The sequence below is a fragment of the Cinclus cinclus genome, chromosome 6 (assembly GCF_963662255.1).
Source record: "Cinclus cinclus chromosome 6, bCinCin1.1, whole genome shotgun sequence".
NCBI lineage: Eukaryota > Metazoa > Chordata > Aves > Passeriformes > Cinclidae > Cinclus > Cinclus cinclus.
This window is the reverse complement of record NC_085051.1, coordinates 6,069,161-6,089,042: the sequence shown is the minus strand read 5'-3', so window position 1 is coordinate 6,089,042 and position 19,882 is coordinate 6,069,161. Positions and strand designations below refer to the sequence as shown.

Here is a 19,882-nt window from a genome sequence, read left to right as displayed (position 1 = left end):
GTGTATTTGTAGTGAAAGGTGTGTGTAACTCAAGGGCAAGCTAAGCTTCAGGAGTGAGGTACTGTCTACAAAAGATTACGCAGATCTTTTTGCAAACATGGAGTTTAGTTACACAGAGTATGGTAAAAAATTCTGGAGTAGTTTAATTCAAGGTTTAAAATATGCCAAATACCATTACACGCATTTGGAGAAATCAGTTACAGCACAACTTTATAGAAAGGCATATTTTTTTTTTACATTTAGTAAATATTTTCCTTTTTTGATGCAGAAATTGTTTTCAGTATTTTTGCTATTCGGGCCGTAATGGATAGTATAAAAAAATTGTTCTGTTTCCAGCTGCTGTTTTTAAGTCACAAGTATCTCTTATCTGATATGAAAGGTACGCAAAGGACAGAAACAAGGTACTTGCAGATTGTCATAAATTGAAGCCACTTGACATGTCTTACTACAATTGGTGTGGATCAGCCAGCTGACAATAGGCAAAGGATTAGTTCTTATGGGTCTCACATTCACTTAGTGTCTGTCTAGTGCCATCTGAACAAGACTATGTGTCTGCTGGTTGGTGTAGGCTGCAGCCTACCAGGCAAGGAGGTATTGCAGCTCATGGCTACACGTTTCAGAGAGGAAAAAATAACACCTGGCACAGGTGGGGAACTCGCCCTTCAGATAGAGGTTTAAGTCCAGTGGTTCTAGCAGTGGCTCCTGCAACTGACAGCACTTAATACATCATGTGTTAAAGATTAGTTGTCTTGCCTGAAGCTGAAGTTTCATCACTGAAGCAGAGGAGAATTTGGGATTTGGCAAGTGAGTGACCAACGCTAGCTGTTCTGCTTTCTGAAGAAATAATGCTATTCAGTCTATATATTTGGTGTAGTTTTTTCCTTTAATAATTTTGAAGCTGTAGAATAGACTGTTTCCATTTGGTTGCAGCATTTATTAATTGTTAATAAGTTTGATGTAGGAATGTAATTTGGCTGTTGCCATGTTTTTCTTGGGCATGATCCAAAAATCTCTAAAACTCTCCAATTAATCTGAATGGATGTTGGGTCAGGCACCATAGTGAATTGTTAGCTTTGTGTAGAGTGTTTATTTTCATTTGATTTTAATAATTCCTTGCAGAATATTTTGTTGCTTTGGCAATGTGTAGCTTGTGAATACAAATGAAGTTACCTTTTATCTGTATGATTTAATCACTTGCCAAAAAAACAAACAAACAAAAAACCAAACAAAACAGAGTTTCAGTTTTTGGTGTTTGCAGCCATGTGCTAGATCCACATCTGTTTGTCTGGTATCTGATTTCTTAGACTCACAGTAACTTGTCATTTTTGAATCACAGAATGGTTCCATTTGGAAGAGACCTTAAAGATACCTCATTCCACCCCCTTCCCCTGCCATGGCAGAGACACCTTCCACTGGATCAGGTTGCTCAAAGACCTGTCCAGCCTGGCCATGAACACTTCCAGAGATGGGGATTATATTCTGGATGGGATTATTTTCTATAATTCTAAAAATGGAGCACATGAGACTTTATTTGGTATAATGAAGAACTTTTTTTTTTTTTTTTTCCTTTTTATATAATGAAACAGGTACGACAAGCAGATAAGCAATGTGCACTGCCCTGAGCCCGAAGGCACGTGGTCCTGGCCTCTCTGACATGCATCAGTACAGTCAATGGCTTGCAAGTAGACATGAGGCCAACCTGCTGCCAATGAAAGAGGATTTGGCCCTGTGGCTCACAAACCTTCTGGGTAAGGTACAATGAGATGGAATGCAGTATGAGAACTCCTGATGCTGTTAGCTGGGAATTTAGATTTCTTTGTGCTTAAAAAATAAAGTTATGATTATGTAGCTACCACTATATAGCACAAATATTAGCAGGTCAGAAAAGCTAATGAGTAATTTATCTCCATTGTGTTTCTGTGAGTAGCATAACTGAACGTTATACACTCCATGTTTAGTTTTCTTTCAAATTTCCTTTTAATTATTTTTCTGTTTTTTTGGCATGCATTATCTGTATTTGTACCATTAAAGTGAATGGTGCTAATTGCTGCCTTCACCTCTGTCTTCCATTTCTATTGATAGGTCTACAGAGCATGGTGTACTGACTGTCTTGAACAGAAGGAACCATTAAATAGTTCTTCTCTGACCAAGTAGTCTAGTAATTGCTAATTGCTGCCCAAGGCTTCTGTTGCCTGTGCATAGAGGGGTTTGACCTAGCATAGCTGGGACCTGGGGATTTACTGGGATTTGCAGCTGTACATCTTGATGTTTGAAGACAAAGCTTGTTGCTGTCAGAAGATGATAGAAACCAAAAATTCAGGGAAAAAAATAATCAGGTACATATGAAAAAGAACAAATGAGATAGTCCCTGGCAGGAAGGAGAGAGACAATACCTTGAGATGTACAAATTATTCAAGAAGGTGGAATTTAGAAATTATGACCCAGGAAATAGTATGTCGTTTGCTGAGAAAACTCAGGGAAAAATGGCTTTTGTGTGACCTCTGTAAATACAGAGGATACTACCAAAGAAATAGATGACTTAGACAATACCTCATCCTAAGGGAGACATGCCAGTAATTCCTCTCATTAAATAAAGAGAAGAAAAATATTTCAGAAGCTGTGTTTATGTGAAACTGTAGTTGATGGGATTTTGGAGGAAAATTTGGATGAGCACTTTTAAATTTGATGTGTATGGTTTTGGAGGATTTATTGTATTTTTTAAAAAAAATTCTGAAAATCTGTTCTGGTGAGACGTGGGCAGTGTCTCGTTGTGGTAAATGCTGTATTTAAACCATCTCAGTGATATCATACAGTAACAGAGTATATCCAATGTCTTTCATCAGCATGTTCTATATTGCTCTGTTTCCTCTTTTTTTAAGAGAAAGAGAAGGAAATATCACTTATGACAGAGGGAGTCAATAAGCACAATGCCAATAGATCACAATATTTTGCAGGTAGACAATACCCATTTTTGAGTTGTTGTGAATCCATTACTGCAAAAGTGGCAGGTGTTTTCAATTACATATTTGCGTGGTACTTCCATTTAAATTAGTATGTTTTGAATATAAAATTTTCTATGCAAAACCAGAACAAAATTCAGAAACTTTTCTTTCCAGTTGCCACAAGACAGTAATCCAAGTGACTGCTTTTTGAATTGGAAGCCGCACATGCCATTAAGGATTCAATATATTGTTTAAACGTTTTAAACAATGGAGTTCTAGTGATCCACGCTAGAACAAATAGAAGCTTGTTTGCAGTTTGTAACACTGTTGTCTCAGTGAGAAGTTTAAGAATGAGGTCACTCTTTGAGCAAGAAAGTAGCAACCAGCAGGAGGTTCTGAAATGCCAACTGTAATTAAATATCTGGTTTTTCATATGGACACGAAGTTCTGCACTGCAGATCTAACTGGGCACAACCTTCTTTTAATTAAGCAGCATATACAGTTCATTTGCTTAATGCATTCCCCCACACCTTGCACCAAGCTCTCCTTTTCTCAGAGTTTGTGCTGATGAATTGAAACTATAGTGATTTGCTTGACTGCTTTGAATTCCTGTGTAGACGTTGTTAGTAAAATTAGTAATTGAATTAAGTTAAAATTCACATTCAAAATAAAGTGCAAATTAAAATAATGATTATTCATAAGGGTATATTAACTCAGAATTCAGATTTTGTTTAATTACTGCATAATTTGGATAAACTTCAAATAGAGAAGTGATGTGTGATACATAATAGATCTTTACATGCATGGATGTGCAAGTAACATGGAGCAGATAATACTGTGTGTATCCACATCCTCCCTTGCTCTGTCTGTATCCTGTGTGGCTTCATTGTAAGTGGCCTTATGGCAATTTTCATGCAGTAAGATTTCTCAGTTTAAAAGGGAAATTGATATGTATTTCATTTAACTTTTGCTGTTTTGGTTTATGTTTTGTATCATCTATATTTTTATCATTCTTCTGTACTAGGACTCAACAAGAACACATAATAAAGAAATACAGGTTTTTGGGGGTTTTTTAATAGTATTTTAGGCAAGTATATAGCTGAAATTCTTTGAAGTAGTTTGATCAAGTGATGGGTTTTTAGAATATTTTTGTCGAGAGACATTTATGTCCTCTACAGTGTTGTTGGGGGTTAAGTTTATTTTCTTTTGTTCCTTCTTACCTATAGAATTTTTCCCATGAGTTTCGGGGAAACGCTGACTGCTGGTACTTGTGGGTACCAGCTTGAGAAAACAGAGGTTTTCCTGGCTAGGGCCAGGTAAAAGGAGGGCAGGGGACAGCTGCCAGCTCTCTGGCTCTGCAGCTTCAGGGGATGCTCAGAAGCTGCTGTGGCTTGGGGAAAGGAATCTGCTGTAACCCAGCCCAGAGTTTTTTCTTCTGCTTCTCATATCTTTGCCTGAGAGCCCCTTAATTTCAAAATTAGACTAATTTGGAGGGAGGGGGTTTACATTCTCCAATCCAAGGGAGGCTCCTGCCTTCCTGAGCAGACACCTGTCTCTCAAACAGACAAATGTTAGTGGATGTGTAAAGGGCGATGGTTTTGCTGCACCATAGCCTGATGTGGGTTAAAATCAAACTGGAAGGTATTATTGGGATATTGCACTTTATACCATGAATTAAGTGTTTTGGTGTCAGACAGAAAGTAAGCATAACTAGAATTTGACTTTACCCAATTGATAGATTAGAAAAGTGAGATGCATGGTGCAAGCTGGAAAATAACATTGAAAGAATTTTTAATCCTGACACTCTGAATATTTAATTTAGCATGGACGTTGTTGTGGGGGTTTTTGTTTAGTAATTGCTAGTACTTTTTTGTGCACTTTGCTAATTGTTTTTTGAAACTATGTCAGAGAAACTCAGAGCTTCTGAGAGGACAGTTTGTCATTACAGTTCCGTTGCTGAATAGATTTTAGCTGTCTATACTCTGGGGGATGGAAAAGGACATTACAGATGAAATCCACGTGTCAGATAGGATTAACTCATACAATATTGTACATTACAGCATTTTCCAAGTGGGACATGTCGGTGTTGTGGTTTGTCTGCTGGAAAGGAAGAATGTAGCCACAGATGTTGTGTCTCCTGTCCTTGCTTCTCTCTGACTTTTGGTGTCTCAGTCAAGAGTGGCAGTGACCTAGCTGACTTGCAAGTCACAGTGATCTCTTAGCCTTGTTTCTATTAAGTGTAGAGCCAATGAAACATTCGGGAATGCTTTCACTGCTGACAGACTCCAAATTTTGTGTATACTTAACTTTAGTAGAATGTTCTTGTGGATGCTGCAAAGTTCTGTTCTGCCCTGAGCAAACTGCATATGGCAATTAGCACACTTGGGCCACAGAACTCTTCTAGCAGAGGCAAAGTGGCAATTTGAAGGGTTTGCTTGTCTGCTTTACTCTCTAGTATTGTCTTGGTTTTGTGTGTGTGTGTGTCTGCAGAAGTGAAGTGGCTGACATGAGGAGGAATGGGTCTCCTCATGCAGTTTAGGACAGGTACAGAGACATGGTTTCCCTGTTTCTTCTTTGGCAGTTTTGTTGGCCTGTAATCTTTGTTCCCCATTCCCAGAGTTTATTTACAAGCTGCAGAGGGTTTTATTGTCTTTTTATTCCAGCCAGCTTCATTTAGCCCGTGGGACTGAGTACACCTCAGGTGTATGCTGGGTGCCAAGGTTTCAGTCCTGAGGTCTCTTCTTAACAGGAAGAGAGCTTCAGAAACTTATAGCTGAGGGACTGGACATGTAAACACTGAATATTGTTTGATGCATGTAAAAGTTGCTTAGGTGAAGAAGTGAAGGAGGCTTGGAGAAAAGGAACAGAGGTGAGGATGTTGGGAGAGGCGTCAAGTTGAAGGCAAAGCTAGGTGTTTGAAAGTTTCTTGAAGGAGGTGTGAAGTTTGAGGTTGGAGAATGGTGAGTCTGCAAGAAAACTGTCTTTCTTTGATTCTGATTTAAATCTGTGTCAGCTTAGTGTTCTTACTCACCTTGTTGCCTAAGCATTCTGTAACAGATGGTATTTTCAACATCAGTTTGTTCAGATCACACCAGTGAGAAATACAGATTTTAGATGTCTGAGTATCAAGATATTCACAGTACTGATATCTCCAGTGATTCTGCTGGCACTGATACAGTTTCTTACTTAGCCGAGTTGCTTTATAATTTTCTTCTTTATCAGCATGTCTTTTGGAATTTTTTATATGTCCCATTTCAAGTAAATAATAATGTCTCAGTGCTTTCAAAATTATTCCTCCTCCTGTCAACTATGGTAGGGAGCAGAGAACCTTGCCAGAAAAGAACCAGTTTTGCATATGCATAGTCATTGACTTTGGTTTTCTTTATGTTTATCACATTTTGTTTTCTTGGCTTTATATGCCATGTGAATTGAGAGGGTCAGGAGCAATTGTTTCAGTAGTGCCTCAGTATTGTAGATGTTTCAGAGATTCACTTGAGTGAAATATTTCTATTTGTAAACTACTAGTTTTGTGTTACTACACAAAAAAGTACAGTTAAAATAAGTCCATCAACAAGTTGTGAGGCTGGAGTCAGTCCTGCACTGTAGTTATTACACCAAGTGTAATAGAGGAGTCAACTAGATTGGAGTACTGGAGTCTTGCAGTCCCTCTCTTCTTCTGAAGGCTCTGATTGTCTGAGAAATACAAGGAAAGCTGTATCTTCAACCCTTTGGGCACACACCCAAGGCATGAGCTCTTCTATTATTTTTTGGTGGACCTCCAGTCTGGTTTTATTGGGTCCCCCAGGACTGGGTGACCTTACAGACAGTTGTGCACAGTTTGCCAGTGGTAGGTGTTCAGGTGCAGCTGTTTGACTTTTAAAGGGGAGTCTGGTGCTTGTGGTAAAATAGAGGTTAGGCAGTACTTGAGAGGTTTCTGAAAGCTTTTGTGTTTCTGGATTTTCTTCTCATACTTTCAGGGTTGTTTTTTTTTTTTTTATTTTTATTATACTTAATGTAATTGCCATTCTATAAAAACATTGCAACTGCTTTCTTGTAATTATAGAGGGAGTTGTACATTTTTAATGGAGTTTGATGTTTTTTCCATACAAATACAGGTTATGAACATTACTCTTACTTGAATCAATGCACTTCTACTGCTAAATATGTCAGCGTGTCTGTTTTAGCAAAGAAATGCCACCTTATGAAGCCATAAAATACAGTGAATTGAAAGCTGACACCTAATATACTTTTCATTGGAGACAGATGTCCAATGCAAAACTCATTCTTTGAGATTTCATAAAGGCAAGTAGAACACAAATAATCCAGTTTAGTGTAAAATATGCAGTGACCAAACTGCTAATGCAATTTGGTACTTAAAATAATATTAATATATTGTTAAATATCAGAAGAAGATAACTGATTTTTTCTATATCTTTGTAAAAAAAATCCTTAAATAAGTTTTAAGGGTTTTATAACATTCTGTTGTTACGAAATTATGCATCTATAAATCATAGGACAGAAGAGATACATAGAATGTGGGGGTTTTTTTTTTTTGTTTGCCTTTGTGAAAAATTGTGTTGCAAATTAAAATAAAAAATGTTAGTCTGTTAAAGATACTTGAAATAAATTTTTTTAGAAAAGGAGTGCATTATAAAAAGTAATACTCAAGCAGTTCCTGTAGCATAGTTATTTTTAAAATTTAGCTTTCTAGTGGCTTTAGAGAATTTTATAAAAATGCTGATGGGGCAAATAGGAGAATATGTAGGTTAGAATGATGGCAAAGTCTTTTGAGATGCTGAGCTGTTCAGGATTTTTGGTTTTTTATGTCTGGGCTATTATGGTTTCAGTCCAGGCTTCATTTGATCTGGAGATATGGCAAAAATATTATCAGTTAGGCATAAGCTAACTCTGCATGTCTGCAGTGCCACTACTGCTCTTTTGCCTGGAAAAGTCATCTATGTATACAGGAGCTATAAAGTGGGCTGCATAGCAAATAGAATTCAGTGGGAATAAAAAATGAAAAATCTTCATGTTTAAAAGATATTTCTGAAGTAAATGCGTGTTAGAAAAAGCAAGTTTAGCTTCAATGAGAAATAGAAATCTGCTCTATCTGTAGATGGTTTACTGCAACAATCTTTCTTTTTTATCTTAACTTGCCAAACTGATAAGACTGACATTTTGGGTTTTGCCCAAAAGATGCTAAAGTGTCTCAAAGTTTTCAGACAAGGGCCTAGAGAAATCAACTCTGCTGTAACATTTTAAAAGTCATACTGCTTTATAATGCTGCTATCTTCAGTATTGTGACATGGAGTATCAGGTCACAAGGTATCAGCCAGAAGTTCAGAACTAATTTATATACTTCATTTTTGTCACTTTTGTATGTTATTTTCCCCTTCTTAGCAAAAAGATACAGGAAAGCTTTTCTTTTCCTATTTAGTTTGACAAAAAAATTGCAGTCAACCTGTTCTAAACAGATTAATATTTTCAGTTTCATCCCATCTCAGGAAGTGGACCTGGATGGGATGAAGAACCAGTTTCACTTCAGTTTTTAAATATTTTTGTTTTTTTTTCTTTTCTTTTTTTTTTTTCTTTTTTGGCACATTAGACTATTGTTGCTAAGAAAAAAATCCTGTCTTAATGGGAAGAACAAGAATTATTCCCTGCTGTTCTCTTGATATGAGTGGAAACTAAAAGGCTGAAAAATACAGCTGCTTGTCAGGATATAGTATCCAAAGTAAAGGCAAATTTTTCAGTCAAAATGTGAAAATTAAAAACCTGCAATAAGAAATTGGAATATTTTTACTGAAAATTGTGTTAAGATCCTGGAAGTTTAGTCTGGGATGGTAAGTAATTCCCTTCTCATCTGTGGTCAGCATGCAATCTTATGGAACATGTGCTGTAGAAGAGAGGACAGTTCCTGGCAACTGAAGTGCTGTGTCATATGATGTGATATAAAAATTGATATATTTTGAAAGCAGAGTATTTTAGCTTTGTTCTTTTAGTGAAAATGTTAATCTGTGTGGCAAGTAGATCTATGACATGAAATTTCACTCTGTTATTTTATTATGTACCCAACTTGACTTCTGAATAAGGACTTTCATGGGAGCCTTGCAGTCACTGTCTTGTCTACTTCTTGCAGGATCAAGATTTAAGAGTCTTCTAAAAATACACCACCCTTTCCTTTTTGACATGGTTTTCTACATCTGTTGCAAAATAAACTCTTAGCAGTTCATGCTATAACTACACATATGCACTGGTGTAAACCACTTGCCTGCAGTACTTGCTCTTTTAAAACATCATGTTAAAGCCCTGTATCTTCATAAGTCAAGTGAAATATGTGGAGTTGGATAAGCTAAAACTATTTTTCAAATATCACGTGCCTTTCCAAAGAAAGCATGGGTTTCTTTTTTTCATAATTTGCTGTATATGTACCAGTAAATTAGTATTAAGGTTATTCACAAAATATTCAAACTAATGCAAGTTTTTTAGTTAAAGCTTATTTCAAAATATTGTCCAGATTTCTTTTGATTTCTCTTTTTACACAAATATACAAAATCTATACCATTGCATGCTTTCTGCCATGTTAACTTTCTTTTTGCTATTCAGGTAGAGAAATAACAGCAGAAACCTTTATGGAGAAATTGGATAATGGTGCCTTGCTTTGCCGGTTAGCTGAGACCCTGCAGGAGAAATTTAAGGAAAACAGCTTTGATGCAAACAAGCCTGGCAAAGTAAGTGTTTGTCAACACTCTAGCATATAATATCAGTATCTGATGTATCTGACCATTTTGGTACCAAGGCTTTTTTTTTGACAGTTAAGTGATTTTATATGTAGAGATTCTGCAGATGGGTGGGGAGGTAACTGTTCTTTGTAGAAAAATTGCAATATTAAATTGGGGGAAATAATGTTTATTTGGTATTTATTAAAGTGTCTATGCAAAACAGTTACTCAAGAAAGTACTTGTAATATGTGCACAATGAGAATAAACCATATCTAGCAGAGGGATGTGGTAGGTAATAGCAAAAGTATGATCCTTGTATTTATTTTCAAGGGAGGTATTAAGTAGCTGTGAGGAGGTATCTTTTCCTCCAAAAACAGCTCTAGGGAGACCAATAATAAAACTCTACAGTTAGTTTTGTTGCCTTGATTTTAAAGATCCTGTTGCTGTATTGGAAGGGGTTTCAGTAAAGAGTTGAAGGAAAGATGTGGAAAATGTGAAACTTAGAAGATACTTAGGAGTTTTGGAAGGATCCATTTAAACACATGTTTGAACACAACCTTGCTTTAATTTAAACTATTCTCCTGGGACAATCTTACTGGGAAACATTCAAGAGTGCAGCAAGTTCATTTCTTGGAGAAGTAGAATTAGGTGGTTGACACATTAACACATTGAGTGTGAAACTGTTCTTATTTTTCTGGTTGCATTCTGGTACATCTTCCTTGGAAGCTAAAACAGGCAAATAAAGAGCGGGTGAAAAAGAGGCCAAGAACTGAAATCACATAATGCATCTTCTTGACATTTCATACCTTGTCTGTAGGAGAAATTAGGGAATGGTATAAATTTTATCAGCTGGTCTGAGAAGTGAGAGTCTTGTGTCAGTTGCACCTGTGTAAGTTGTTTTTCTTGGTTCCAAGTTCATAATTGTTGTTGTAGAAGAAATTGTCGTATTTCCTAGTTCAAGTTATAATCAGGTCTTTGTTAGTAGAAGTATTGGGTGACTTTGGAGTTCGTCTTTATAATATGGTCTGGCTTGTCTTCACCTAAGTGTCATGGTAGTTTCCAAGTGAGAAAACAGATAGGGCAGTCTTTTTGATTGAGCCTAGGAACTAGGTAGGCAGAACAAGGGTTACTTGTGCTGGTTTTTGTGTTCTAAGTTACACATTAGAAGCAGATTAGACATATGCAGTCCCATATGTGGTCATTATTTACATTTATTGGTCTTTGTCAGGCTGGTAAAACTGACAATATATTTAAGGGGAAAAAAATCTTCACTGCTATTTTCTCAATGTGTTATTTCATACTTAGTACAGTAAGAATTCAAAGAAGTGGCAGAATAGATTTGAATCATTGTATACTAGTAGGGAGCTATTCATCCTTTCAGATTTCAATTCCCTGTATGGTACTCTTGGGCAATAGGACTAGTCTTCATGGTGAAAAATCTGACTTTGGGATACCAAGAACATTCGTGAGGAGATGATTCTGTATGAAATTTAGCGTAGAAAGAATTCCACCATCCTCCCCTGAAAACTTTTTTAATGTATTTTTTAATAATATATGTGGAATTTTGGAGCTCTTTGGCCCTTGCTCTGCTCAGGAAAACAGAAGAACGTTCTTTCACCAAGGTGCCCTGATGACTTCATTGGTGGCTGGGGAAAGCCACTGATTTCTTTTGAGTTCAGCCTCTATCAAAAGAGATAACAAACATTTTTATCCATATATGTAACTTCTAATTGTTTTAGGTAGAAGCAGCTGATATAAAATGAGCCAGAAGGGTCAGCTTGCTTGCTATGCCAGCTTGCATCTGAATAAGGAAGACAGGATAAAGATATGGTTAGTGGAGGGAGTGTGTGTAATCTTGCTGAGACCTCCCACAAGCTTGAAGATCTAGTCTGTTTTCATAAGCAAAGTTTTCCTTGTATGTGAGCTTGTTCCTGTGGATTCATGGGTTTAGTTTTGTCTTAAAGAAAGACAATATATCCTGCTCTGACTGATATGTGCTGCTAATCATGAAGTCATTGTGCAGCTCTTTGGGGCTGTCTGGCCAATTTAGCAGCTATAGCAACACGTTTAAGAAGGCATTAAAAGCTAATATTTTACACACTGACTCATCAGTTTTTTTACCATAATTCCCTAAATTCATATTGCAATACTCTACAAAATAGCAGAGGTTAAATCCTATTGCTTCTGATTTAATAGCTTGTGCAGTAAGTTTCAAGTCAATGTCAGTTTTGCAGTTTGTTTGTTAACTAAACTGTATCATCTTTTTATGAGTGAGCATTGAACTTCCTTCAGATTTCAGAAATCCCCTAGGTCAGCATCAGCTATTTTGAGTGTGGAGTAAATTGGGAAAACAGAGGTCAGAAAAGTTCCCAAAATACTGTGTTTTCCAAAACTGGAAGGAGGATTGTGTTGTTGATATCAACACTTCTTTTTGTGTCATGTGGAAACACTTGTGGATACTGGGGAAATTTTCAAAATACATAGGAGACTACTGGTAATGTGACTTGGAGATAGAGCTCTAAGAGACTGAAAAGGAGATTAAATGGTGTGTGATGCCAAAGTACTTTCCTTAAGAGTCAGAGGCAGGCAAAAAAGGCATAACTATTTATGCATGAAGGAAATAATGGAGTTGCTTTTTATGAGTGACTGGATAGGTTAGGATGCTTGAGTGTGGAAAGAAGGACATATGATGGAGCTTGCAAAATCAGGAATGATGTGGTAAATGGTCAGTTTCTATACAAAAACCATGGGATATTGAATGAAGCTGGTGGTAGTCAAACAAGCCTTGTTTACATAAAAGCTGAAAAATTCTTATCAAGGAGTGCTTAAATTGACCTGCATTCAAGTAAATACTGAATAAGGTATTGGAAGAGAGATCTCTTGGAAGGCTGAATACACAGAAATCCTACACAGATGTGGAAGTCCTTACAGCTGAGAATGATTAGAACTTGAGAAAGCATGAGAGTCACTCCTATGTTCTGTGTGTTATTGTTTCTTGGGGATGAATAACCTGCTGGTTGTGCCGGTGGACAAAGGGAAATCTGTTGCTAGAGTCAAACTTCGAAGAATTTACTTTAAATTATGTTTGTATTTTTTTGTTTCTGTATAAAGCCTTTTTAGGACTGAATCCCTGCATCTAAAAATGCCACCTGGGCCACACTCCATTTTGGTGTTTGTTTTTCAGGAGCATGATGTGGAATCTAGAGTACAGGAGTTTGGCAGCCTCTGGTGCCGTTTATGCAGTCTCTGCATGTTGCTATTGTGGGCTTAATGCCATAATAAGCACCTTTGGATATCTTAATAGGAACTCTGTGTCTTCCATGACTCTAGCTACTTTGCTGTTTGACTGGTTAGTCATTCAATAATAAGATATTAAAAGCATTTCAGTTTCTAAGTAGGAAGCATTTAAAAGTTGTTCATTTCAGAAGATGTTAGGTTCTAGGATTCTTTTGCAAGTCCCAGAAGACAATGTTCTTCATTGTTAAGCAGCTAAACCATGCTTCAAAACCTGATCTGAAAGCGTTGATGTCGTATCTGATCCTTTGCTACAAACAGACAAAATTTTTGAGTTTTAGATGAAAATGGATTTTTAAACAGAGAGGGCAGTGTGACTATATAATATATTTTCTAAGAAGTAATTTTTTTCTGTTTCTGGAGATTTTTAGTAGTAAATCTTACAGTGTATGTTTATAAAATGACAAGGAGATGACTGGTATCAATCTTAATAAATGTTCAAGATTTGTATGGTAGTAAATTGTTGAAACTACCTGTGCTGCTGCCAATGGAGTGCTGTCTTGAAACTGCAGACTTATTATTATAGCAGCAATTATTCCATAAAAGTAATTAATGTTGCACTCTGCCATTTTGTAATTTTCTCCCATTGACTTACATTTCTTCTCCACAGTCTCCTGACAGTATTTTACCTTTCCTGACAGATATTTAATTTGAGAATTTCACAGCTGTACAAACAAATCCAGAGCATCAAGACATGTGCAGTATGCACAGAGTCCATATTTAATTTGGTTTGGCTTCATTCAGTATGACCATTAATAGAGACCTTTAAATAAACATAAATAAATTGTGTTAATTGTTGTTACCATTTTTGTCGGCAGGGCACAGTCTGCCCACCATCCTTGAAGCTGCTGATATATTTACAAACACTCCACTTAAGATAATGTCTTCATGAAGCAGGTTGAAGGTGGATTATCTTTGAGAGACATGTTACGCATTTTAAGAGTTACAATTAAAAGAAGCAGTACTAATTATTCAGAATTCAATCTGGTTCTTGCTCATAGACCCCAGATGGCCAAGCTGAAAGTCTGATTTAATCAACATGGTGGTTTTAGTTATAGTGTAGGCTTTGTTTTCTCAAGATTACCTGTGTCCTATAGATGGGATGAATGCATGGTATTCTGTAAACTTGCTGCCTTGAACCTCTCTGCCCAGTGTAAAGAGATGTCAGCTGCATCGAAGCCATATTCAGGTGCCCTCTCTGAGTTATAGATCTGACTCTCCAGTTGAGAGTTTCATGCATAGGGGTGAATGATTTGTTAGGCTATGAGCAGATCCTTGGTCTGGAGCAGTAATTTGCTTTTCTGACCACTTGTACTTTCTGTACTTTTATTTTGCAATAAAAGCTCATGGAGCCAATTTGTAATCATATACATTGTAGATATGGCTCTCAGTTACTTTGGAAGTATTAAAAAACTAGAGCATTGTCTTTCTGTGTACTTACTCATTCTAGTGGCAGACTGATGTGGATGTGAGAGGAAAAGAATGATCTTGCAAAACAAGTCACGAGTGCTAATTCATGTAGAAGGATTTATTTCCACAAGACTGTAAAGGTGCTTGTTAGAGAGCTCTTTGAATGTTTCTCAGACATGTCAGTAGCTCGTTCAGTTGGGTTGCTACTGGGTTTCTTGCAGATGCTGTAGGATTTGTCTGCAACAGGTCACATGCAAAAACCTTTTATGCCTTAACAAATACTCCTACAACTAAAGTTTATGCTTGCAGGAGGATTGCATGGTAGGATAGAGTGCTGTTGCCCACCAGACTATGAAAGCAGATTTCTGAACAGTTCCAGGATATTATGTGTTTGTCTGCTTGGCATGTTCCAGGTGAATACATTGAAGGACTGCTTAAAAAGGTCTTAAATGCACTTCAAGCTATGCACTGTGTTGGAAGCAGAGCTGTACAGCCCTAAAGGGAGCACCAAGACATCATGTGTCTCTGCATTGTTCTTCTCATTGATATTTCTTGTCCATGGGAAGACATGGTTTGTTCCCTTGTTTGGCTGAAGGACAACGTATGTGAACTGGCCTTGCTCTTTTCAGTGAACCTAAGGCAGGGGCTCTCCAACTCTCTCTGCTCCTGTTTAACATTGCAGAAATAAGCAGAATTTGCATCACAAGCTAATTGTCAGGGCAGATTTAAATATTTTACTGCTTGGTAGTTCCAACTTTGGAAAGCATAATGATTCAGTCTGAAAAATCAGGTCATGAGGACCAATTTTTGATTTCTAATAGTGTAATTTAACAAGAAAACACCCAAGTTTTTTTCCAGAGATTTTTAATTAGCATTGACTTTTCTTGGAATGCTAATACTTAAATACTTCATAAAATTTATATTAAACATGGATGTTTTCATAACATTTTTGCCATCACTTCAAACCATATATTAAAAATAGGGATGGCATATTTTCTGAGAGAAATTTATGAATGGCCATTTTTAGATTTGCTGGATTTTACATTTTATGTGAAATGCATTGTAACATTCCTATTACTTATTTTGCTAAGTACTTGAAACAAACTGTAGGCATTTTTGTAACACATCTTTCTATCTGGCTTTTTATTTGGACTACTAGGAATAATCTGGAACAGAAATGTAAGAGAGACTTGCATGGAAATTACCTTATAACTTAAGAAAACAACATAATTTAGACCAACTGTCTTCAGTTTACTGTGCAATTCTTAGGTCTAAGTTAGTGGTAGTAGTTCTTTGGGAGTAATGAATAAGGAAGAACTACAGAATTTGATGCAATTACCAAAAGTGAGTCTTGAATTTAAATATAAGCCAAAATTTCTGAAATAATGGGACTGGTGAACATAATGATGTTTGCAGTGCAGAAGAAAACAAAAGTCCCTTTGAGGCATAGACATCAATTTATATCTCTGATTATGTTTGTTTATTTAAATAAATATTCCAATTTGTGCTTGTTTATGTAAATCAGTCCCAAATGCTTCAAGTATGCAATAAAGCTTTGCTCTTAACTTGAGGCTGATTTAAGACTGATTTAGAAATTTGGCTGTATAGATAAATAACCCACCATGTTTTTCAAATAATGAAAGTTTTTAAGTTCTACACCTGTTTATAATTCCCTGGGCTCTAGAAATTTCCTTGTGGTTTCTAATTGGAAAACTTAGAGAAATTGAGATTCTTTATCATAAAGACAATGGTGCAATTTTTTCTTAAAAATTAATACTCAGGACTTTGGAGTATCTAATTTACCTGCAGTGAGGTACACACTATATTCCTCCTGAATGTTTTCAGCATCTGCATAAAAAATTTCTTTGTTAAACATCTGGAAATTCAAAAAGCAAACAGACAAAGCATGCTAAAGTTCTGTACTTCTTTAGACAGTGTAGTTACTTCACAGTCTTCTTTGACATTTGTCTCATGGGAGGTAAAGCATTGTTTGGAGCTAGTCTTACAGAAAGGGCTGGAAAACCCCTCACCTTGCCTTGTACTTCAGAAGATCACAGAATGTGAGACTGATCACTGGGAGAAAACCAGGTGGAAAAGGAAGAAGAGTTACAATGGTAATGCAGCCCTATATCCACAACTATTTTTAAATAGTTTTTTGAATAGCTTCTTGCATTTCTTTAGACTGACAGTGAAAGGCTATTCACTATAATTCCATAGATCAAAGTAATATGTTTTTTGCCCACACTGTCAGTGAAATAATGGAAACCTTTTTCTATATGAAATTTGAGAACCTGTATCACAGTATAACTAGGTTGGAAGAGACCTCCAAGATCATCAAGTCCAACCTGTGCCCTAATAGCTCAGCTAAACCATGGTGCCACATCCAGTCTTTTTTTAAACACATCCAGGGATGGTGACCCTACCACCTCCCAGTGCAAAGCACTCCAATATTTTCTTATTCTTTCCATGAAAAAAGTCTTCCTAATATCCAACCTGTATCTCCCTTGGTGCAGCTTGAGTCTGTGTCCTCTCATTCTGTCAGTGCTGCCTGGAGAAAGAGACCAACCCCACCTGACTACAAACACCTTTCAGGTGGCTGTAGAGTGATAAGGTCACCCCTGAGTCTGCTTTTCTCCAGGCTGAACAACCCCAGCTCCCTCAGCCGTTCCTCACAGGGTTTGTGTTCCAAGCCCCTCACCAGCCTTGTTGCCTCCTCTGGATGCACTCAAACGTCTCAACATCCTTCCTAAACTGAGGGAACAGAACTGGACTCAGCACTCGAGGTGCAGCCTCACCAGTGCTGAGTACAGGGGAAGAGTCACCTCCCTGCTCCTGCTGGCCACACCAATCCTGATACAGACCAGGGGCTATTGGCCATTGGCCTTGTTGGCCACCAGGGCACACTGCTGGCTCATGTTCAGCCAGCTGCTGACCAGTACCCCCAGGTCCCTTTCTGCCTGGGCACTGTCCAGTCACTCTGTCCCCAGCCTAGTGTTGCAGAGGGTTGTTGTGGCCAACATGCAGGACTTGGAACTTGGACTTCTTACTCAGGTTGTTGGGCTTGTCCCGTCTGTCCAGCCTGTCCAGGTCCCTTTGCAGAGCCCTCCTACCTTCCAACAGATTGGCACTCATTCCCAGCTTTGTGTCATCTGCAAATTTAGTGATGAAGGACTCAACTCCATCACCCAGATCATCAATAAAGATATTGAACAGGACTGGCCCCAGCACAGACTCCTGATGGACACCACTGGTGACTGACCCCAGCTGGATGCAGCACCATTCACCACCACTCTCTGGGCTGGCCATCCAGCCAGTTCTGATCCCAGCAAAGAGTGCTCCTGTCCAAGCTGTGGGCTGCCAGCTTTTCCAGGAGGATGGAAGACATCTTGCTTTGACACTGTGGGAGACAGTGCCAAAGGCCTTGCTGAAGTCAAAATAGACAACATCCACAGCCTTTCCTGCATCCACTGGGGGTCACCTGGTCATAAAAGGAGATCAGGTTGGTCAGACATGACTTATCCCTCCTAAACCCATGCTGGCTGGTTTTTCATGGAAAGAATAAGAAAATATTGGAGTGCTTTGCCCAGGGAGGTGGTGGAGTCACCATCCCTGGATGTTTTTAAAAAAGACTGGATGTGGCACTTAGTGCCATGGTCTAGTTGAGGTGTTAGGGCATGGGTTGGACTTGATGAACTTGGAGGTCTCTTCCAACCTAGTTATTCTGTGATTATGTGATTCTGTGTATCCCTGTTTTCAAGGGTACTGTAGGGAGGACTTTGCCTTCACTTACCCTAGTGTCTCTCTTACTGTCTCTGTTTATAAAATCTTAATATGCTTAAAAAAAAATCTAAGTGAATTTTCTCTCTTGAATGCACTCTAATTGTACTTACTCTATTTAATGATATTATATCATTAGAAAAAAAAACCCCACACCACCATTGATATTTGCATTTGACCTACTAGCATTTTCAGAGAGTAGGATTAATGTATTAATTTTTGGTGCAAACATGCCTGGAGTTTGCAAGCTACTTCTTCAGGATTTTGAAAGACTGTTGATAAAAGTGAACTTGTTAGTAGGCATGGATATATTACAGCTGTAGATGTCTAGAACTTTTAAATTTATAGACCTTCCCAAGTCTCTGGACTATAGTGACCTAATCCCACCCTCAATTACACAAACTGAGTGGGAAGGAACAGCATCTGACATCTGTTTAGGTCAGCTCTCTGCTGTGATTCTCCAGGAGTTGTGCTCTGGAGTGCAAGATTCCTGGTTGTAGATCTCTATGTGTTACCCAACAGCTCGGAGATGGACTTCTAGCTCTGACAGACGTTGGGATTTTGCCTCCATGTGTTGAAAGGCATGTGTCCTTTGACTACATTTATATTACTTATTAGTCAGATATTGAAATGTGCTTAAGCTGGTGAATGAAGCTTCTCCCTTGCTGTGTTCTGACATTATTTACTTCTGGGTATCACAGTTGCAAGTTCATTGTCTATGGATTGAATAGTCTCTTGTATTCCTTGGCTTTCTGCCCCACTACTGGAAGTAAAAGCTGCATTGTTTCTGTAAAATTTTTTCCTTACTATTAACACTGTCTTTTTTAGAATACCAATCTTGCTGTGTGATGAGTAAGATGTGTTTTGGACAGAGCACTTAGAAGAAAAAAGACGTGAAAAAAATGCTTAACTTTTAAAATTTTATTGTTAAATTAAGTTTATTTTCTATATGTGCTTACTCTTAAGAAGCTACAGCTAATGCCACATGGGAGAATGTGTTCTACTTTGACACTTAATAAGATGGTTAAAGCATTCATTTAATCCTGTCTTTATTTGAATGTTGTAGTCTGTATATTTCTATAAAGCCTTGATGATGTTAATTATTTTATTAACATATTGTAAATCTGTTAGGGATTCCAAAGTATTCACAAATGCTTTCTTAGAATCTAGGAAGTTGATAATGAGTGATTTTTGGCTTTTGGTGATCTCTGCAGTTATTATATCAGGTAAAAATCTGGTCAAAACATGATCTGTGAACTTGAAATCCAATCTCCTATTCAATTAAAATGACATGATATGACATTGTAAAGACTGTATTTCACTGAAGGGCAATGTTTTGCTACTTGTTAAGTGAATTGCTTAGGGGTGCTCACTTAGTTGTAAGTTCAATGTTAATTTTCATTTATCTAGAAGTTGTTCATAGTTCTATGTCTGTGGAAAAGTTTGGCCTTTTTCTTGGTGTCTCCTAAGCCTTCAAAACTTCCTTGCTGCGCTTCCGTATTCTAAATTTTCCTTGGGGTTTAACTTCTATTCTGCAGCTTTAGGAGGGCTTGAGGAGTTTATATTTATTTTCTTAGCTATTTTTTTTTCCAGTGGGAAGTGCTTCATTTTAAATCCTATTTATGTATTTCCATATTCTGTTTTGCATCTGCATTTAGCACATTCTTTTGACCATTGGTCCAGTTGTTTAAGAACAAAATGAGGAAAGAATTGAAGGAGGAAAAGGATTGGTACTGG

General features: G+C 37.5%; 1 protein-coding gene across 1 annotated transcript in view; it reads left to right on the top strand.

Annotated features, from left to right (window-relative positions):
* The first annotated feature begins 1,304 nt into the window (after positions 1-1,304).
* Positions 1,305-19,882, top strand: part of GAS2 (growth arrest specific 2) — a 74,383-nt gene continuing 55,805 nt past the window's right edge. The window contains exons 1-2 of the mRNA XM_062495251.1: positions 1,305-1,748; positions 9,549-9,673. Coding sequence (XP_062351235.1) covers positions 1,607-1,748; positions 9,549-9,673 — 267 coding nt within the window. The 5' untranslated portion in view covers positions 1,305-1,606. The remainder of the gene's footprint in view (positions 1,749-9,548; positions 9,674-19,882) is intronic.